Source organism: Zea mays, chromosome 1, assembly GCF_902167145.1.
Source record: "Zea mays cultivar B73 chromosome 1, Zm-B73-REFERENCE-NAM-5.0, whole genome shotgun sequence".
In the NCBI taxonomy this organism is placed as follows: Eukaryota; Viridiplantae; Streptophyta; class Magnoliopsida; order Poales; family Poaceae; genus Zea; species Zea mays.
The window spans coordinates 245458897-245478039 of NC_050096.1; the positions used below are offsets into that span (position 1 = coordinate 245458897).

Below are 19143 nucleotides of genomic sequence, written 5' to 3' on the forward strand. Positions count from 1 at the left end.
TCTTCTAACACTATAGGGGTAGCCCATCTGGGTTGGAAACATAGGGTAAGAAAGGAAGAATTGTAGACGAGGCGAGTAATTACGAATCGTGTTACTTTGGGGGATTTATTAGCTAAGCAGTTTAATGTTTTATCTACCATAGCTAATTCAATACCTTATAGTGGTACATGCTAAGATGCCCAACTATAATGTTTCAATCAATCAAAGAAGCAAATCAAGCATTTATCATCAGAACAATCAAACAACATTTTTAAATATAGAAAATAGTTTTGTTTTGGTCTTAGGCCTCCTATCTCTTAAAAATGTCATAGGGGTAGGGATTCCAAGGTGTGAAATCCATCTTGTCTCAGAATAGAAAAGATAAGAATGATTAGAGTAGAACAGTAGAAGGTGAGACAGGATCAAGATAAGTGTAGAAAGAATCAGAGTAAGGTAAGTATAGAATGAATCAGAATAAGATAAGTAGGTCCATTTCTATCTAGGTTTCGTCCTACAGTCAACATTTCCTTTGATACCACTTCTGTCACACCCGGCTTTAAGGAACAAAGCAGGTGCATCTCATACATGCGCCAAGAAGACAACATATATAATAACAGAGTGTATAGAGATAAATGTCACAATAATCAGAGTATTATTACATAGCGGAAGACTTATTACAAAATAAAATAATAAACATAAAACGAACTAAGGATCGTCGGCGCCAATGTCAACTAAGAAACGCCACCTAGATCAGATCATACTCCTCGCCTTGTGGCTCCTCCTGAACCACCTGCTCTTCTCCTGTGGGGGGGGGGGGGGTGTGAGACAGCAAGGGTGAGCTCACACATGATCATCGCTCAACAAGTTGTGGGGAATAATGTGACATGAACTCACCAAAGGTGGGAGCTCATGGAGTGTAAGGCTTATCAAAGAGAATGGTTAAAGCTGAGCATTGCTTTTAATGTTGGTCAAAATTTTATTAGCAATTACTAGATGTAAGTAAATACCAAACCTTAAATAAAGTAATAGAACAAATTAATAATAAACCCATGCATATGCAAATGACAAAATTGAATTTAAGTTCCATAATTTAATCATCAGAGAGTCCTGAGCTGCTCATGACCGTGAGCTCGGCTAGTATACCAGTTTTACACTCTGCAGAGGTTGTACCCTTTACCCACAAGTCATGCTACCCATCTGCCAAGGGGTCGCGAATCCCATACACCTCTACCTAGGAAGCGCGGCAGGGCAACACTACGAGGCCTTTACAAAGTTCCACTAGCTTCCGAAAACCCGCTACAGTTTATAGGAAGCTCCAATGCAGGGTTCTTGTCTGACCGCCATCGCAGCAAAATCAACCAAGGACCTCCCTACACTGACCACTCCCCTACTGCCCTTGCCCCTTTCGGGTAAGGTAGTCTTCCACTAGCTTTCCTAATTAGTCAGCCAAGGGCGTCCCATTAAACCCTTGTGGTGGCACGTGGTTCTCAAGTTAAGCTCTATGTTCCAATTAACATTAATGATCTTAACATGAACATAAATAGAATAACAAGAATAATTGGAACATAGATATAATAAATGATTATCCCAAAACCATGTAAAGCAATAGCGAACTACCCAAGTGATTCAGGGGTAAACAAGGTAATGAGATAAACAATCTAGGGTGTCCTATTGGGTCCCATCAAAATTAACCTATGCATGGATAAATGACATTAAAGAACATTATTGGGTAAAAAGTGGTCAAGGGCACAACTTGCCTTCAATGAGCTCCTGCTCAGCTACTTCAACCTGCTGCTCACCAGGATCCTCAGTAACGGGCTCTTCTACTCGCCACAATACAAACAAGCACAGGATATAGAGAAAATTAACATTACACCAAGCATGTAAACAAAATACACAGAAATATTCTACATAATAAAATAAAATCCTAGGAACAGGAATCATAATTTTTGGAGTTATAGAATTTAAGTTATGGATTTTCAAAGGTTTTATGTGTTTAAAATGGGATTAAGTGGGAAATAACTTTTCTTACTGTTTTCATGATAAAACAGAGATACTAAGTGATAGAGAATTAAATTACAAAAATTTAGAAAGTGGAATGGAGTAATTTGGAGTTCATATGCATTTTCTATGAATTATTGAAGTTTCTGCAATAAATTTAATACTAAAATTCATTTTCTAATTGATTTTATGAATATTATCCACTGACTGGACCTCGCATCAATTACCAGAGAGTGCAGGGGGTCATTGCGCAAAATAATCTAGACACAGCGCACTGTGCAGTGGACGGCGGGTTGATTTCACTAAAGTCTGAGGGCTCTTTAGACTAATGTGCCCGCGAAGGGGTACGGTTTGATCCCGGCCGTTGGATCAGACTTGGGCGCGCCAGATTAGATCTGGATTACATCGAACCGGTATGCAGTGAGGACCGCAGGATGAACCATCAACGGCCCAGATTTAATGAACCAGCTACGAGTGTCCACCATTCGATTCCGATCGGACGGTGCATAACCTAAAGCGCGAATGGGTACCTCAGATCTAATCGGGGCCGTTCCTAGTGGATCTGACGGTGCACGGTCCTCCCCCCAACGGAACACCCACGCACGGCGGCGCCGCCCCGCACGCTCGGCAGAGCACGCCGGCGAGGCTGCAATCGGCCGTTCCCGAGCGCCATATACAAATTGAACCGAGCTACACGTAGAGGAGGACAACGCAGAGAGTAGGGAGGTGAATTTACCGAGGATTGGGTACACAGTCGGGCTGACCACGACACGAGGTGGCTTGACGGCGTTCCGCCCACTCCGGTGATGAATTGAGGTTGACGTGGACCCGAACCTTGCACGCCGAGTGAGTTTACAGCTCCGCCACCCCGAGATGATTATCCCACGCCACCCAATTGGCTCCTAATGACGGCGAGACAGCAAATCGACTACGGCGGCGAGCTTCACCCGTGCGGAACCCGGCGGCGTTCTCTTTCTCACAACTACGAGTGGCGGTTTCGCGAGGGTCAGGCGGGACTCTGGAGGAGGGGTCGGTCCACATTTGTAGCCGAGACGAGGTGGTCAAGAGTCCGGCTAGAACTACGGAGAGAATAGCGGCATGGCGACTGGTTGTTGCGCCCGAGCGGAGAAGAAAACGCTGACGCGATGGGCCCACAGATCGGTGGCGGGGAAAATGAACGCGCGCGGAGGGAGACAGACAAGCGGGGCCCGCATGACAGCCGAAGCAACCAGCGCGGGGCACGCTAAGGAGGCCTGCACTCGAGGCCCACATGTTAGAGAGACATCAGAGGCGCACGCGGTTAGTGGGCTGCGCAGAGGGTTTCCTCTGATGGGCCAAAAATGCAGCCGTGGCCCAGGTAAGTGGTCTTTCCCTTTTTCTTTTGTTTTTCTCTCTTAAATTTAGATTTTCCTTTCCCTTTTGAATTTCAAATTCAACTTTGAATTTCAGTTATAGGTTTGCACATGTATAAAATGTGTCAAATTAAATTTTTGTGGATGAAGGAAATATTTTTATGTATATATTTATTTCCTATGTTTTTTTGTGGTATTTCTTTTCTTTCTCCACTTCTAAATCCTAGATTTTATTTTATATTCTAAATTCCACTTTGGGACTTTAATGTATTTCTTGTCTCATTATTTCCATGAGTGAATGCACAAACATATAAACACCAGCATGATGCATGATTCTAGTGGCTTTTATGTTATTAATTATTTGTTTTTACCTAGGGTGTACACATGTGATGATGCACAAAGGTTAAACTGACATAAGGAGAAATTGTTTCTCTATTATTACAAAGTGGGTGTTACAAATCAGAACTGCAGCAGCACCTGCATCGAAGGTACCCATGATCCATTATAGAAGACTGTCCATACTTCTTCATCTAATACACGTGCTTCATCCTGAGACTCTGGCGTCCAATCGGCAATGAAATCTGCCAGTGTCTGGGATTGGATTGATGACTGATGCATAAAGTCAATGCTAAATTCATTAAGCTCTGCAGCCCATTTTCCAATTCTTCTTGTTGCTTCCCTATTTCTTATGATGTCTTTCAAATCTTGAGACGAAGGTACAATTATGTCATGTGATTGGAAGTAGTGCCGACACTTCCTGGAAGCCATGAAAATTGCATATACTACTTTCTCTATTTCTGTGTAATTTCTCTTGGAGGGACCCAATACTTCTGAGACAAAATAGACTAGCACTTGTTTTCTTAGTTTGCCCTTCTAGCTTCTCTTGGACCAATGTTGCACTAACAACAGAATGAGAGGCAGATATGTACAGAAGAAGTGTAGCCCCTAGCGAAGGTGGAGATAAAGTTGTCAACTGGATAAGATATGGTTCAGATCTTCGTAGGTTTTTTCTGAGCTGGTCTCCATTGAAACACTTCGGCTGATTTCAATACCTCAAAAATGGCAAGTTTCTTTCTGCAGATTTTGAAATAAATCTATTTAGCGATGCGAGCCTGCATGCCAGCCTCTGGGCACCCTTTTTGGATTTTAGCGGTTCCATCCGAAGTATTGCCTCTATCTTGCTTGGGTTGGCCTCAAACCCCTTGGTGGATACAAGGCAGCCAAGGAATTTCCCCTTGTTCACTTTGAAGATACATTTTTCTAGGTTTAACTTAAGACCTGCCTTCCTAAAGTTGGCAAATGTTTCTTGCAAATCAATAATGTGATCATCTTGCTTTGTACTTATGACTATAATATCATCAACATAGGTCAAGACATTCCTGCCAATCTGTGTGCTCAGTACCTTTGCTATCATTCTACTGAAGCTTCCCCAGCATTTTTTAGCCCCCAAGACATCCAAAGATAACAATAGGTACCACTTGGGGTAATGAAGCTTGTTTTGGGTTCATCTTCCTTCTTCATCTAGATTTGGTGGTATCCTGAATAGCAATCTAGTAGACTCATAAGTTATGAAGTAGAAGTTGCATCTATGAGGGAGTCTATCTTTGGCAAGGAGAATTCATCATTTGGACATGCCTTATTGAGATCTATAAAGTCAATGCACATTCTCCATTTCCCATCTGCTTTTTTCACCATCACAGTGTTGGCAAGCCATTCTGCGTAAGTGACTTTCCTGATTACTCCGACACTAATGAGTCTTTTAACTTCTGTTCTTGCACCTTCGACTTTGTCTTATGATATTTTCCGAAGCTTCTGCTTTCTTGGTCTGATGCTAGGATCTACATTAAGAGAGTGTTCAATGATACTTTTGTTGACTCCACATAAATCATTGGCTGACGAGGCAAAGACATCTTTATTGTTGAATAAAAACCTTTTGAGGTTTCATTCTTGATCTTCGTACAACTGCAATCCAAAAAGTACTTTGTGATGTCAATGATATATATTTTTTGTTTGTTTCGATGGAATAACAAAAACAAATAAAAAGGTAGATCTCTGAGCACTTTGTTGAGTGTTACACACGGCAAATAAACTGGCGTGAGGGCCCACTGGAGCTTCCTTTGCCGAGTGCTTGCAGGCCTGACACTCGGCAAAGGCTCCGTCACCGTCGCTTGGGAACGTCACATCAACTTTTTTTGCCGAGTGTTCAACAAAAGTAATCACCAAAGAAGTTGTTGTTGATAAACTGTGCACCAAGCTCTCTTTACCGAGTGTTATCGAGGTGCAGACACTCGACAAAGAGCTCTGTTCCGACAGTGAATATTGTGTCCTCAAGACCTCAACTAACAAACTTTTTTCTAAATCCTAAATTTGTCTAGATGTTTTATGTATGTCTAGAAATAAAATTATCGGGCTATCCTGTTCTGAACATTGAATAATCCAAATAAAATGTAGATAATCCATATTCGACGGGTTTTACTGATTCCATTGAATTATATATATGCACGTAGATATTAAAAGTCTTTCTTCATATTTTAAAAATTCAAATTCGAATTGTGTCGGAGCGGAGGATTACGTGCAGCGTCCTCACCCAGCCCTCCAGATAAGGAACGAGCTCCCTGGACGCAGGCATGGTCGGTCGTCAATCGGCCACGATTCCCAGTCATCACCAATTATTACTGCCTTTCGTCCACAACTACTCATCAATCCGATCGACATGAACCTCGCGTCCGCGGTGCGAGTGTTCTTGTCCTACTACCTGCTGGTCCAACGGTGGATGGGGTCCGAGCAGGGCGGAGGCGTGTTCGATCAGGGGGGCCATAGCGTCAGCCTCACCCGCCTCGACGAAGCAAGGGCGCCGCCGAGGTGCGCCGTGCGGTCGTCCCCGTCCAGCGCGGCCAGCCTGCCGCCGAAGCCGCTGCTCGTCGCCGCGCCGCGCGAGACTGGGGAGTACCCGGTGATCCTGTTCCTACACGGCTACCTCGCCGTCAACTCCTTCTACTCCCAGCTGTTCGAGCACGTCGCCTCCCATGGCTTTATCGTCGTCGGACCTCAGGTAGGTATTAGTGTATGTAAGCAGTAGTTCGGACTTCAGATTCACCAAAGTTAGCTTTAGTTCACATCTGCTCGTCGATCGCGCATGCAGCTGTACACCATATCTGGGGCCGACACCACCGAGGAGATCAACTCAGCGGCGGCCGTCATCGACTGGCTAGCCACCGGGCTGCCGTCAACTCTGCCACTCGGCGTCCGCGCGAACCTAACCAAGGTGTCCATCTCCGGCCACAGTCGCGGCGGGAAGGTGGCGTTCGCGCTGGCGTTGGGCCACGCCAAGGCCAAGCTCGCTGTCCCTCTCGCCGCCGTCGTCGCCGTGGACCCGGTGGACGGCATGGGCGTGGGCAAGCAGACACCGCCGCCGATCCTCACGGGCAGGCACGGCTCGCTGCACGTGGGTGCCCCCGCCATGGTCATCGGCACGGGGCTCGGCGAGCTGCCCCGCGGCTCACTGCTCCCGCCGTGCGCGCCCCGGGGCGTCAGTCACGCGGCCTTCTACGACGAGCTGGACGGCGCGGCGCCAGCGTGCCACCTGGTGGTCAGGGACTACGGGCACACGGACATGATGGACGACGACACGCCGGGCGCCAGGGGGATGCTCACGCGCACCATCTGCAGGAGCGGCGGGGCCAGGGCGCCCATGCGCCGCTTCGTGGCCGGCGCCACCGTCGCGTTCCTCAAGAAATGGGTGGCTGGGGACGCCGCGGCGATGGACAGCATCACGGCGCGGCCGGACCAGGCCCCCGTCGCGCTGTCCGTGGTGGAGTTTGGAGATGAGAAAGCGATAGCTTAGCTGCTAGAGAATATGTGATATCTGCAGGCACTAGCCACTCAGGCAGGTTGGTGACGACGTTGAAATTGCAGATGAAATTAACTAGAGTCTAGAGATGGCACATGGCAGATTGGCAGTGAGTTTCGAAACTAGCTAATTTCCTCTCTCTTGGCAAATCAAATAAAAAAATAAAAAAGTACCTATTCTATAGGATGAACTGAGTATGAAATGGACATTACCTTGATGCGATGATAAATAAAAAAAAATAGATGGAATAGACATGCATGCTACGACAATACTTGCTTTATCGTCTCTCGGATCGGACGACCGTGTCATCTTTTCATTATAATAGCTTGTTTGGGAGGAAAGGCATTTAAGGGCTGGTTTGCGAAAAAGGAAATTAGAGGTAATCTATGGTTAGGGGTGGTAATTTATTAGGGCTTTAAATTATTTTTAGTTTAAAAATAAATAAAAATAGAGCTCGATTCTAATCTAATCTGATCCTTAAATTTCATAGTCCAAAATTTGGAGCCCATCGTCACTCCTATCTATAGCGAGGAATCTCTAGCATAAAGTTTCCTCTCCCATGAATCCTCTCTAATTCTTTTGTCACCACACCAGCCCTTGAGCTAAAATCTCTCACTATTCAAAATTGAAAGAAAGAGATTTTAGCACTCTTAATCCCCTTCTTCCAAACACGCTCCAAGAGAAAATAGAGTTGCAAACAACCATAATATGATGTTGCTGTCGAGAAAGAAAACAACGAAGATCTAGAAAGGAAGAAACATCGGGCTAGTTTAGAAAGTCAAATCCATTCTAAAGGGATTTGAGTTTTCAAACTAGCCCTAATTGAGAAGTAACGCACTAAGCAAACACCAAGGGCAAAGCTCTAATCCTGAGAAGCTCATTGAGAGTGACGAGAAAAAAAATTGTTTGAATTCTAGAGCCAAAAATTCTTGTATGAATCTATTAGCTTAAAAATTGTCAATCAAATCTTTACTTTGAAAACAGCTAATAAGATTTGGCTAAAGTTGCATGAGCTCTATGACGACACATTCAATATCCGTGAGCAAAAACATTATCTAGCTTTAAATGAGTATAATTCTTTTGCAATGAAAAATAATGAGCTTGTTAGAGACATGTATTCCCGTTTAGATCTTACTATTGAAGGGCTTAATTGTATTGACATTAATAACCTAAATGATGAGGACATTGTGAGAAAGATCATCTCCTTGCTACCTCAACAAAAAAATAGGAGCATCATCATCATTCTTCATAACTTGGAGGATTCGAGCCAAATGACCCTCGCGCTTTTGATCTGAAAGATTGTGGCATTCGAAATGTCACATAAGATGGGTCAAGAAGAATCAACCTCTTCAATGCCATGTGCCTTTGCTTGTGATGAGCACAAAAAGATGTTTATGCTACTAATATTGTCTTCTTAGCCCACTTGAGTTTAGCATTTATGCACTTTAGTTCTTTTGCTTCTAAAAGTGTAGTTAATAGAATTATGTAATGTGTGACGGTACTCTACCTTCCAAACCAAGGAGTGTGTTGTCCTATCTAGTTGGGTGTCTTTAGACTTATGCGAAGTGTGCTTGAGTTAGTAATGCGAATAATGGGTTTGGTATTTCACTCGTCTAACCGATAATGTTGTCCTTAATAATTGTGTAAATATGTTTGTATGATGGAATCGATGTCTTGTGATAGTGATTACTAAAATCCATGTTTGTTGATCGATAAATGTCGGAGTTGGAAATTGATCGTTTAGACTAATAGTCGTGAATAAATGCTTATTGTTATCCTGTTTATCATGGTCCAAATCATTTAGAGATGAACAACATTGTTTGGTCGGCTTCAGTTAAAAATCTAAAAAACCCTACTTGGTGGCCATTGTTCATTAGAGTTTTAAGCCTTTAAAGTTTAAGTTGTGGTCTTGTAAAAAAATCTATAATCATGAATAATACTCCACCTGCTAGACCATAAAACACTGTAATGATCATGTAGCTGGCATGTTATGCAAAATTTGAACAAGTGGTCGAGAAGGTAGTTGGTGCGTTTCTATCTATGTTTCAAATCTTAGGTGTTTGGTAATGGTCAGTCCTAGTATTTGGTGTTAAACTTTGGTTAGGAAGATCATAGAACGTGTGTATAAACTTATTGTTTTATAATGTTTGATTTAGCCCGAGTAAGTTGAAGTGTGGTTGTTGTGTTTAGTGATATATCGATATCTAGTGTTTAGTTGTGAATGTTTTAATGTCATTAAATTAGGTGTTTAATTTATTACTGTGTGTCATTGTTTAGCCTTGTGCTATTCATCCTTATGTTCACTCATATGCATTATGCATATCATATAGGTACGATAATTGATCACGTAATATAGAGGACAAAGGATGGATTAATCTCAAAGTGATATTGATGAATAAACAAGAGGAGTGGATGATCTGATCAAGTACCTGTATGGGAGATGCTCACCAAGTGGTCGTCATTTAACAACACTAACGTAGTGTTTATCCCAGGCAAGCCTCGGTGCATTTGCCACCTTCTTATGTTTTTAAAAATTTTATCACTTATATGATACAATAGGTGATAGGAGTTGTGTGAATAAACAATTGATGCATCACCATTTCTTGGAATTTGATTATCTTCCTTGCTACCTGTTTTATAAAGAGAACTAATGAGGCTTAGCCCTACTTAGATAAAACTAAAAGTTGTTTATTTTAAAAAGAATGATGTGTAACACTGGATATGGGTTTTATGAAAAGGAATTTGCAATAATGAAGGCATCACTCGCGATGATGAATTCATTGTTCAAGTATTGTACCTCTGTCAGGTACATAGTTTTGGGAGGTAAATAATAAGATCAGACCAGACTTTGAGCAGGATAGGTCGCCTGTCTATGTCGTTTAAGGACTGCAACGATTGTTGGCCTACTGATCTAAGACCCTTTAACTAGCCACATGCCTCATCATGGGTAAGCTTAGCCTCGGCTGGACCAATACCAGAAAGGCCGACCCGCAATGGGAGTGGAGAGATGGCAAGAGTGTTGTGTATCCACCTAGCAAGAGGCTGGATGGTGGGGTACTGAGCTCTCGATTGGCGGGGACCCGTTCTGGTATAGAGAAAACCGGGTGCGAGTTAACATATGCAAGGGTTAAGTGCTACATATGTCATGTGGTTGGAGATCCCCAGCTGGGTATTAATCGATTCAGATCGTCGTACTCTTCGGATATGAAGACTGGATCTTCGATCCTCATCGTAGATAACAAGTGAAACTAAAGTTGATAAAAAGAAGCTAGTGTAGGACAAGTGAATGCTCTACACTAGGCAAATCTAGATTCGGGAAAAGTACTTAACTTGTGAAGTAAAAGTTTGGCATAAGGATCCACTACTAGTAAGCTTTTCTGCAAAAATGAGTCCTTGAAATTTGATAAGATTTACCTTGATCCCAACGAACCAGCATACCCTTGAGAGTCTTTTCTTTAGTCGGGTAAGTCTTGCTGAGCAATTGCGTACTTAGGGTTTTATTCCCTATGTTGTTGCAGGTTACGAGTTCCTTTCATTATGATTGATGTTAAGTGCTGGTGGGCTCGGCCTTCTTATATAAGTATATCCCATCTTTAGCTTCTTTATTGAGGATTGTCACTTAAGCTAGCATGTATTTTAAAACTTCTAAATGGTGTATACATTCATAGTGTAATCTTTTTGAATCAATTTCTTCTATAATCACTCCGATAACGTACAATGTAAACTTATTGTAACTTGTAATCATTTTGCAATACAGAATTTATTTCCGCTGCAAATGTTGGTGTGTGATTTGTGTTTACTTAATCTTGTGATCTTGGTGGTAAGTGGTTTATCCAGGGTCCTTGGGACACTCGTACATATCCTGTTAAGTTGTTTGGTACACATGCATAGCCGTCTGAGGTCTTTGAGACGAGGACAGGTGCATGTGGGCTCGATAACTTAGGAGGTTCCATGATAGAAAGCCAATCTGAACATTGGAAAACCGCTGAGAAGGATAGCAAAATTTCAATGCTATAGATCAAAAATCTTTGGAGCTTAAAGCATATTGAGGAGATTGAAGCTTAAGTGAAAAATAATATCGAGGCAGACAAAGCCGAAGTACCTAATCTGAACGCAAAACTTGCAAACCTGAATGAAAATTCTAAGGTAGAAAGGGCAAAAAGGGAGATTGTCGAAGATGAAAAAATTAGACTTCAAAAAGTTGTTGATGATCTATGAAGTTCTAAAGAGGAATGCTTCTCTATTGATGCCCAATGCTACAAAAAGTTGAAAGAGACCTTCGTCTCTATTAGGGCTTTTTCTAGTAAAAAAGATTATGTAGTCGGAGACACCACTGGGGCAGTGAAATGGATAGACGAGGAAGTTGAAACCTTTGACGAAGTATTGTCTACTCAAAGAGATTATTGTGCCTAGGTGGGTGCACAAAGTGTAGCTTCGCTACTTGAAAAAGCTGGTTGTGACCATGTGAAGATTGTGAAACAACCTGACTACAAAGTCTCCTTGGATCACATTGAGCGCTCTTCATCCAAAGCATCTAACTTTGGGCGAAGATTCTTTACAAATGCGTGAAAGCTTTATATTTAACATTTGACTCTTGCTTCATTATTTTCAAATTTTATTACTTACACGTTATTCTTTGTATAGGCATATAAAGCCGCTAAGAAAGTCGTAGCAATAAGGGAGTTCTAAGATTAAAAGAACTCAAAGGTATCTTGCTTACATGCTTGTTAGAACTTTGGATAATTGTTCATAATTGCTTGACAACAAATATTTTTTTAAGTAGATGCCTTCTCACCAGAACCCAAAGAATATATTTCGAAGAACGATCTAGAGCTGAAGGAGTGGTTGGCCCACCTTGATATTGTACATAAGATAGTAGACAATGTTGTCTCGAAAGTTTTTAATGACATTGCTGAAAACGTTATGAAGGAGAGCTTGTGAATATTTCTATAAAAACCTTTGTAAATGCATTTCTGTAATATAGAAACTTTGTGTGTTTGTTGTATTGTACTTTGTGATGCGTGAAACTAGTGCAAGTGTCTTTTGAGCCGAAGACAAAAAAACACCTTCCCTTCTTTTTACACGTAACAAAATCATAGAAATTATTACATTCTTATCGATACGACGAAGGTTAAACGCTTCAACTCAATGGAAAACCTACTTCGAGTTCCACTTATTATATATGTACTAGTAAAAATGATATATTCATTTTACTTGCACGAAGTAAAACCTACTACGAAGACTTTCAAATACCTTCGATGGTACTTTATATAAAGAGCTTTGGCATACTTGTCACTATTACTAAGTGACTAATCCTGCTTGTGGTACAATTCAAAAGTACGGATGTCTTCCCTTCTTGTGCTCGTTCAAATAAGAGGGTGTGAATAATGTTGTGCATGATGTCATGATGCAAAATATATGATGTTGATAATATTGTGACGAAGATACACCATAAAATAAAAGATCCTGCCTTCGCTCAAATGTCTTTTGCATCTTACTTTTCATTCCCTTTTGGAATGACTTCTAAGTCTTATCACCATTATAAGGTGATTTTCTTTCTAACTCTGCATTCTTATTTGGAACAACATATGAGTCTTATCATCATTACTGGGTGATTTTCTTTCAGACTCTGCATTCCCATTTGGAATGACTTCTGAGTCTTACTTCCTTTACTTAGGCATTTGATTCTGTCTTCATACAAAGGTCTTCAAGATCTTTTACTTTTGGTTACACTCGATGGTGCAACCTGAGAATTACATTTTTCAAGTTTGAACAGGGTTCATTCTCTTATTGTGTTTGCATTGAAGGTAAACTTGGAGAAAATACAAAACAACAAAATACAATATATTTCTTATTTCTTTGCCTCGGCTTCGGCTCCTCAGCCCAGCCCCTCGGGCCCTAATAAATGTGTTTGGATTCAGATATCACACTTTCTACTGTGTGAGCTTTGGACGACTCCCTTCTGTCCAATAGACACTTGCTCATACGATGGAGGTATTGGGATAAATGTTAATGGTGTTGCCCAATGACTAGGTGAAGGGCTCGTTGAAGCAATGGAGCCTGAAGGTTGGGGCTTTGACTCTTGGTGCTGGATGTGTTGTGGAATATAAGGAGAATAGTATAAGGATGTGTGGAAGACTTCCTTCGGTTGGGTTGTCTATGCAGCACCAAGCTCGTTTTGCTTTTTATGCTTATTTAGCAAGTTTTCATTGTATGGCCTTTGCTTTATCTACAAAACATACAATATAGCTTCTTCGGCTGGGTATTGTTGTTGAACCTTCCACTAAAGTTTGGCCTCCTTTGTCTCCTCTTGGTATTGGTGGACGAAACTTGCCATGTGAAGGTGTGGGGGACAGATATCCCCCGGGTCCACCAAAAGGACAAGATGTCTCACGAAGGGCCCGTGGGCCCAATAATCCGCAAGGTCATCCCTTCGTGGGCCTGGGGAGGAACATCCAATGAACCAGATCGACGCAAGCCTAGACGGTCTAAAGAATTCAAGCGGAGATCACAAACAGTGACCCGACCTTCCCGCGTAGGGACCACGTACATCGGAACTGAGCGAGGATGAGTCGGCTGAATTATAGGAAGATAGACTCAGTTAGTTCACTATTACTTAGGCACGCGTTGTTATCATATCCACATGTAATTCCCCACGGTCGAGTATATAAGACCTAGGGGGCACCCCTTCAAGACGATCGACCTCATTCTACTTAGCCACCCACACTAGCTCTCTACGTTTCCAATACTAGAGACCCTCTTTGTAACCCACCACATAAAGTGCTCACACCAGGACGTAGGGTGTTACGCATCTCAAAGCGGCCCGAACCTGTACACAACTGTCCACTGTTTCTCGTGCAACTAGCGCGAACCATCGAGCTACAGTCGATAACACCGTCCTACACCAAAAAGCACCTTGAGGGGTAACCCCGGGTGCACGGTCGGACCCAAAACACCGATAGAAGGTTGTTGTGATCCTAGTGTTTGGGATGGATCCTGCTGCTGGTTTTGCTGCACTTAAGATTTATCTTTGTTTAGGCTCTAGTTGTGCACTTTGGACATGCCTAGGGTGAAATCTTCCTCTAAAGTACGTGGAGGTTTCTGTATACCTCTATGCTTCTTCTCTTCGCTGGCGAAAACCATTGTCTACCCTGATATATTCATCCATTTTTTGCAACAACTTCTCCAGGCATTAAGGAGGTTTCCTGGCGAAGTATTGGGCCGCTGGACTCGGATGAAGCCCTTTGATCATTGCTTCAATGATGATTTCATTTGGTATAGTTGGTGCCTGAGCCTGAGCCTGAGTTGAAGGTATTCATCCTGCTCTTGAGTACATTGGAACAGGGCTTGTGCAGTAATGGGTTTCATCTAGAAATCCTAGAAACTTATGAGAAGCATATCTTTAAGCTTCTGCCATGATGAGACAATGTCTGGCATAAGAGAAGAATATTAGGTTTGAGCTACATTCCTAATTGCCATGACAAATTACTTTGCTATCACTACCGCATTACCACCATAGGATGATATTGTAGCTTCGTAGCTCATCAGAAACTGTTTTGGATCTGATAGGCCATCATACATTGGCAATTGAGGTGGTATATACAATGGTGTACATGGTGTTCCTTGTAATTCTACAGCTACTGGAGAAGCATCATCATATAGGAATTCATCATAGTTGTGCTCTTCATGATGAAGGTTCCTCTGATGGTGTTGGTCCTCTGGTTGTTCGACTTGTTGCATTATGTTACACAATTGTTCTAATGCTTTGTTAGGTTTTTTGAAGCTCAAAAACCTAAAACATCTTTTTACGCTTCTCAACTTGTTATTGAATGGCTTCAAGATTATGAATTTCCTAATCAAGATCATCCTAATCGTTCTATGGTGGAGGGTCATTGACTTTTCCTCTTATGGCTTCATGCTTCGCGAAGAAGTACGTCTTCAACTTGATTATGATCTATGGGAGCAAGAATAGAACCAGTAGGTGTAAACTTATTCGGAGGCATGGCAAAGGTGCTCTTGATGTCGTGGATTGATCGAAGGTGACCGCCAAAGTTGGTCACCTGCTTTTGATCCCTAAAGAATATCAAAAACAAGGCAACACAAATCAATTAACTATCTTCTTCACCTTTTAATTAACTCTTCTTAAAGAGATTAATTAAAGAGACAAGGTTAGAGAGGTAAACAATGAATGAATTAATGAATGGAAAGATCGAAGCAAAAAAGTATAACAAACAACTCATCATTAACATATGAATATAATTCTTCTTCGTTCCTTTATTAACAAAAGTAATCACAATTATACCTTTGGCTTTACAGAAAGCAATGTGAAGGTAAACAAACAAAACAACTTTGTAGGAAGAGTGATTCAGTTCATCTTTGTCAAAAACTGTCCCGTTATGCATGGCATTGTTCCTCTATTTATAGTCATGGAGTACAGATTCGTGAAAATTACAATTATGTCTATAAGGAAAATGGACCCTGGTCTATTTGATTAAGGATTTTGGTGGTTGATAATCAACATAACCTTGTGGTCTAATGATTTCCAAATATCTTGTTTTGTAGTTCATAGGCTGCAAATATGTTTTGGACTTATGCATTGAGGATGCAACATCTTAAAGCAAGACATTATGAAGAACATTATTGAAGAACGAGCATCAAGCAAAGTCCAAGACATGAAGAAATTGCAGCCCAGTGGTTCACTAGACAGTCTGGTGCCACCCGCTGGACTGTCTGATGCACCATTGAATAGTCGCCCAACGGCTAGTTCTGGTGGCACCTAGGAGGAGAGCCATCGAACTGTCAAGTGTGAAAGCTGACAATGCCAACAATTGAAATTCAACGGTCATCTGCAACGACTATGAGCATCAGACTGTCCGGTGCCTACCACTAGACGGTCCGGTGTTACACATAGAGCGCATTTTTTCTCCTCCAACGGCTATCTGGAGTTGGGACCTATAAATACTTAACCCAACCAGCCATTTAAAGGTGTGGGAGCCCAAGCAACATACCAACACATGTTATAGACATTTCCATGTGCTCAAACACCCAAGTTCTTAATAGAATCACTCGGTGATTAGCATAGGTGCTTTGCGAAGTGCTTAGGTTAGTTAGACCGCTATTGCGCTTGCTCTAGGTGACCCCTAGTTAATTGAGTGAGTTTAGAAAACCCACAAAACCCCTAGACTCTTGCTCGAGCCATTGTAATTGTATCGAGTGAGGCGAGAGTCTTGTGAGACCGCATCAACCGAGTTTGTGGTGCGGCCACCACCGTGTGCCAGAGGGAACGAGGCGCACGGTGTTTCGGCCGTAAGCTCAATAATGAAGACGACGGTGATTGTCTGAGGGGAGCCAAAAGCGGAGCATCACTTGCACATAGGGAGGCCCACGACTCTGTACGGAGTTACTCGTCGGTGGTGCTTTGCGCTCTCGTGGGCCACCCTTTATGTAGGGGCACCAACGAGGATTAGTCGGGACCTTGCGCTGTTCTAGATACCTTGGTAAAAATACCATCATCATCCATGGGAGTTTACATCTCTACTCTTGCTCTTTAGCTTCCGTGCTTACATTCAAGTACTTAAGTTTCAATCTCTCTATTCCTAGTTAGATTTTTTAGGATTGAAACTTAGGTTGCAAAACTCCTTTTGCGGTTGAGATAGCAACACTTAGACAAAACCTAGTTTGCACATTCTAGTTTACATTTTTGCATAGGTTTTGTTCTATGGACTTATTTGTGGCCAAGTTTAACAAATGTTTTTGAAGTCATAATTCACCCCCCTCTTAGGCGTCCGTGTTCCTTTCAATTGGTATCAGAACCCGGTTTGGCTCATTTGGAATGTTTTATCTTCATCGCTAATGGAGACAACACTTTTAGAGTAGGGGATAGATACCCATAGGCCACCACACTTCGATGGCACTAATTTCCCTTATAATATTTGCTAGAATGGCTTGTTACTTAGAAGTGGTTGATCTAGATGTTTGGAGAGTTACTCGCGACGAGATGAAACCACCTAAGAATCCTGAGAAGCTCACCGTGAGTGACAAAAAAGAAATACATTTGAATGCTAGAGCTAAAAATTGCTTGTATGAATCTCTTAGCATAGAAATTTTCAATCAAGTATTAATGAGATTTGGCTAAAATTGCATGAGATCCATGACGACACATCAAATGTTCGTGAGCAAAACATTGTTAAGTTTTAAATGAGAATAATTCTTTTGCTATGAAAGAAAAAGAGCTTGTTAGTGACATGTATTCATGTTTAAATATTGTTATTAATGAGCTCAATTCTATTAGCATTAATAAGCTAGACAATGTGGACATTATGAGGAAGATCATATCCCTTCTACCACAACGAAAAATATGGGAGCATCGTAGCCATCCTTGACAACTTGGAGGATTTGAGAAAATGACCCCAACACTTCTGATCGGGAAAATTATGGCATTTGAGATGTCACGTAAAATGAGTCAAGAGGAGCCAACTTCTTTAAAGCCATATGCTTTTTATGTGATGAACACAGAAAGATGAAAGGAAAGAAGGATAAAAGTTCAAGCTCCTCAAGTGAAGAAGAGGAAGAAGAAGATGATGAAGAAGAAGAAGATGATCAAGCCTCCACATCATCCTCCAAGGATGAAGAAATGGTCCAACGTGTCGAAAAGGTAATGAGGATGATTCACAAGATTAATCTAATGGGTGTTCCCCTGTAGTTCGAGGATCTTCTTTTTAACATTGATAGGAAAAAGCACATGAAGAGAGGGTGCTTCGCATGTGGAGAGAAGGGTCACTTCCGGAATAATTGCCAAATATGACCGAACCCAAGAAGTCGAGAAGTAAAGGCAAGGCGCTCACGAGTGTCAAGACTTGGGATGATTCTTCAAGTGAAGATGAACCTCCAAGGACTCGCAACCACCACTCTTCATCTCTCTCTTCATGCTCATCACACAAATGCCTTAGGGTGAAAGGTAACACAAGTATCCCATCCTCTAGTGATAGTAATAGTGATGATGAAGATAAACTCTCCTTAGATGAATTTGTGCATGCCATTAAATTCTTTGAGGAGGTTTGCAGTAAACAAAAGGCTCAACTTAAAACTTTGGAAAAATAAGTTGCTTAGCTCTCAAGATAGTTATAAATGTTTGCTAGAAAAATTTGAAACTTTGGAAACTTGAATTGTGAGCTAACAACTAAGATTGAGCAATTAGAGTATGAAGCTCTGTCCTCTTCTACTGATGATAGCATGATTAAAAAGAATGAAAAATTTAAGGCTAAGTTAGCTAGCTCTCAAAATCCTATTGAAAATTTTCTAGAGAAAATGGAAATTCTTAGCATACATAATAATGAGCTAATTACTAAGCTAGAAAGTATTGGTAGTACCCCAAGAGCATCTTTAGTTGAAATTCCTAAAATAATTAAAAAGGAAGCTTCTACTCTTACTTTGATTTAATTGATGATTCTAACTCTTGCAATCAAGTCCATGTTGAAAATATTGTTATAGAAACATGTTCGGATGATATTACTTTAGAAAATGAATTATTAAAGCATGAAGTGGCTCACCTTGGTAAGGCCTTGTATGATAAGAAAGGCAAAGACAAACAAACCCAACCTCCTTAAGATAACACCACTGCGGGACTGGACAAGCCTGTGGAGGGTGAAACTGTGGTTTGCTGGCTATGTCACAAGGAAGGCCACAAGTCCTACCAATTCAACGCGAAGACCGGGAAAAAGCAAAAGAAAAAGCCAACACGCAAAATCTCCAACACCTACATCAACATGGTAGATAAGAAGGCGACTACACCAAACTTGATCAAAAAGAAGAAGAACGGAAAGGTGATAGCCATCTAGGCCAACAAGGAAGCCAATAAAAGAAAGGGGGCCAAATGCATCTGGGTGTCAAAAAAGATTATCTCAACCATGAAAAGCACCAAGAAGGTTTGGGTCCCAAGAGGGAAGTGAGAAGTTCGAAGGA

General features: G+C 41.7%; 1 protein-coding gene across 1 annotated transcript; it reads left to right on the top strand.

Annotated features, from left to right (window-relative positions):
* The first annotated feature begins 6041 nt into the window (after positions 1-6041).
* On the top strand, positions 6042-7367 carry LOC100191887 (chlorophyllase-2). Its single transcript, NM_001137311.1, has 2 exons — positions 6042-6384; positions 6475-7367. The coding sequence occupies exons 1-2, from the start codon at positions 6046-6048 to the stop codon at positions 7174-7176; spliced, it is 1041 nt and encodes a 346-aa protein (NP_001130783.1). The 5' UTR covers positions 6042-6045; the 3' UTR covers positions 7177-7367.
* The last annotated feature ends 11776 nt before the right edge of the window (positions 7368-19143 follow it).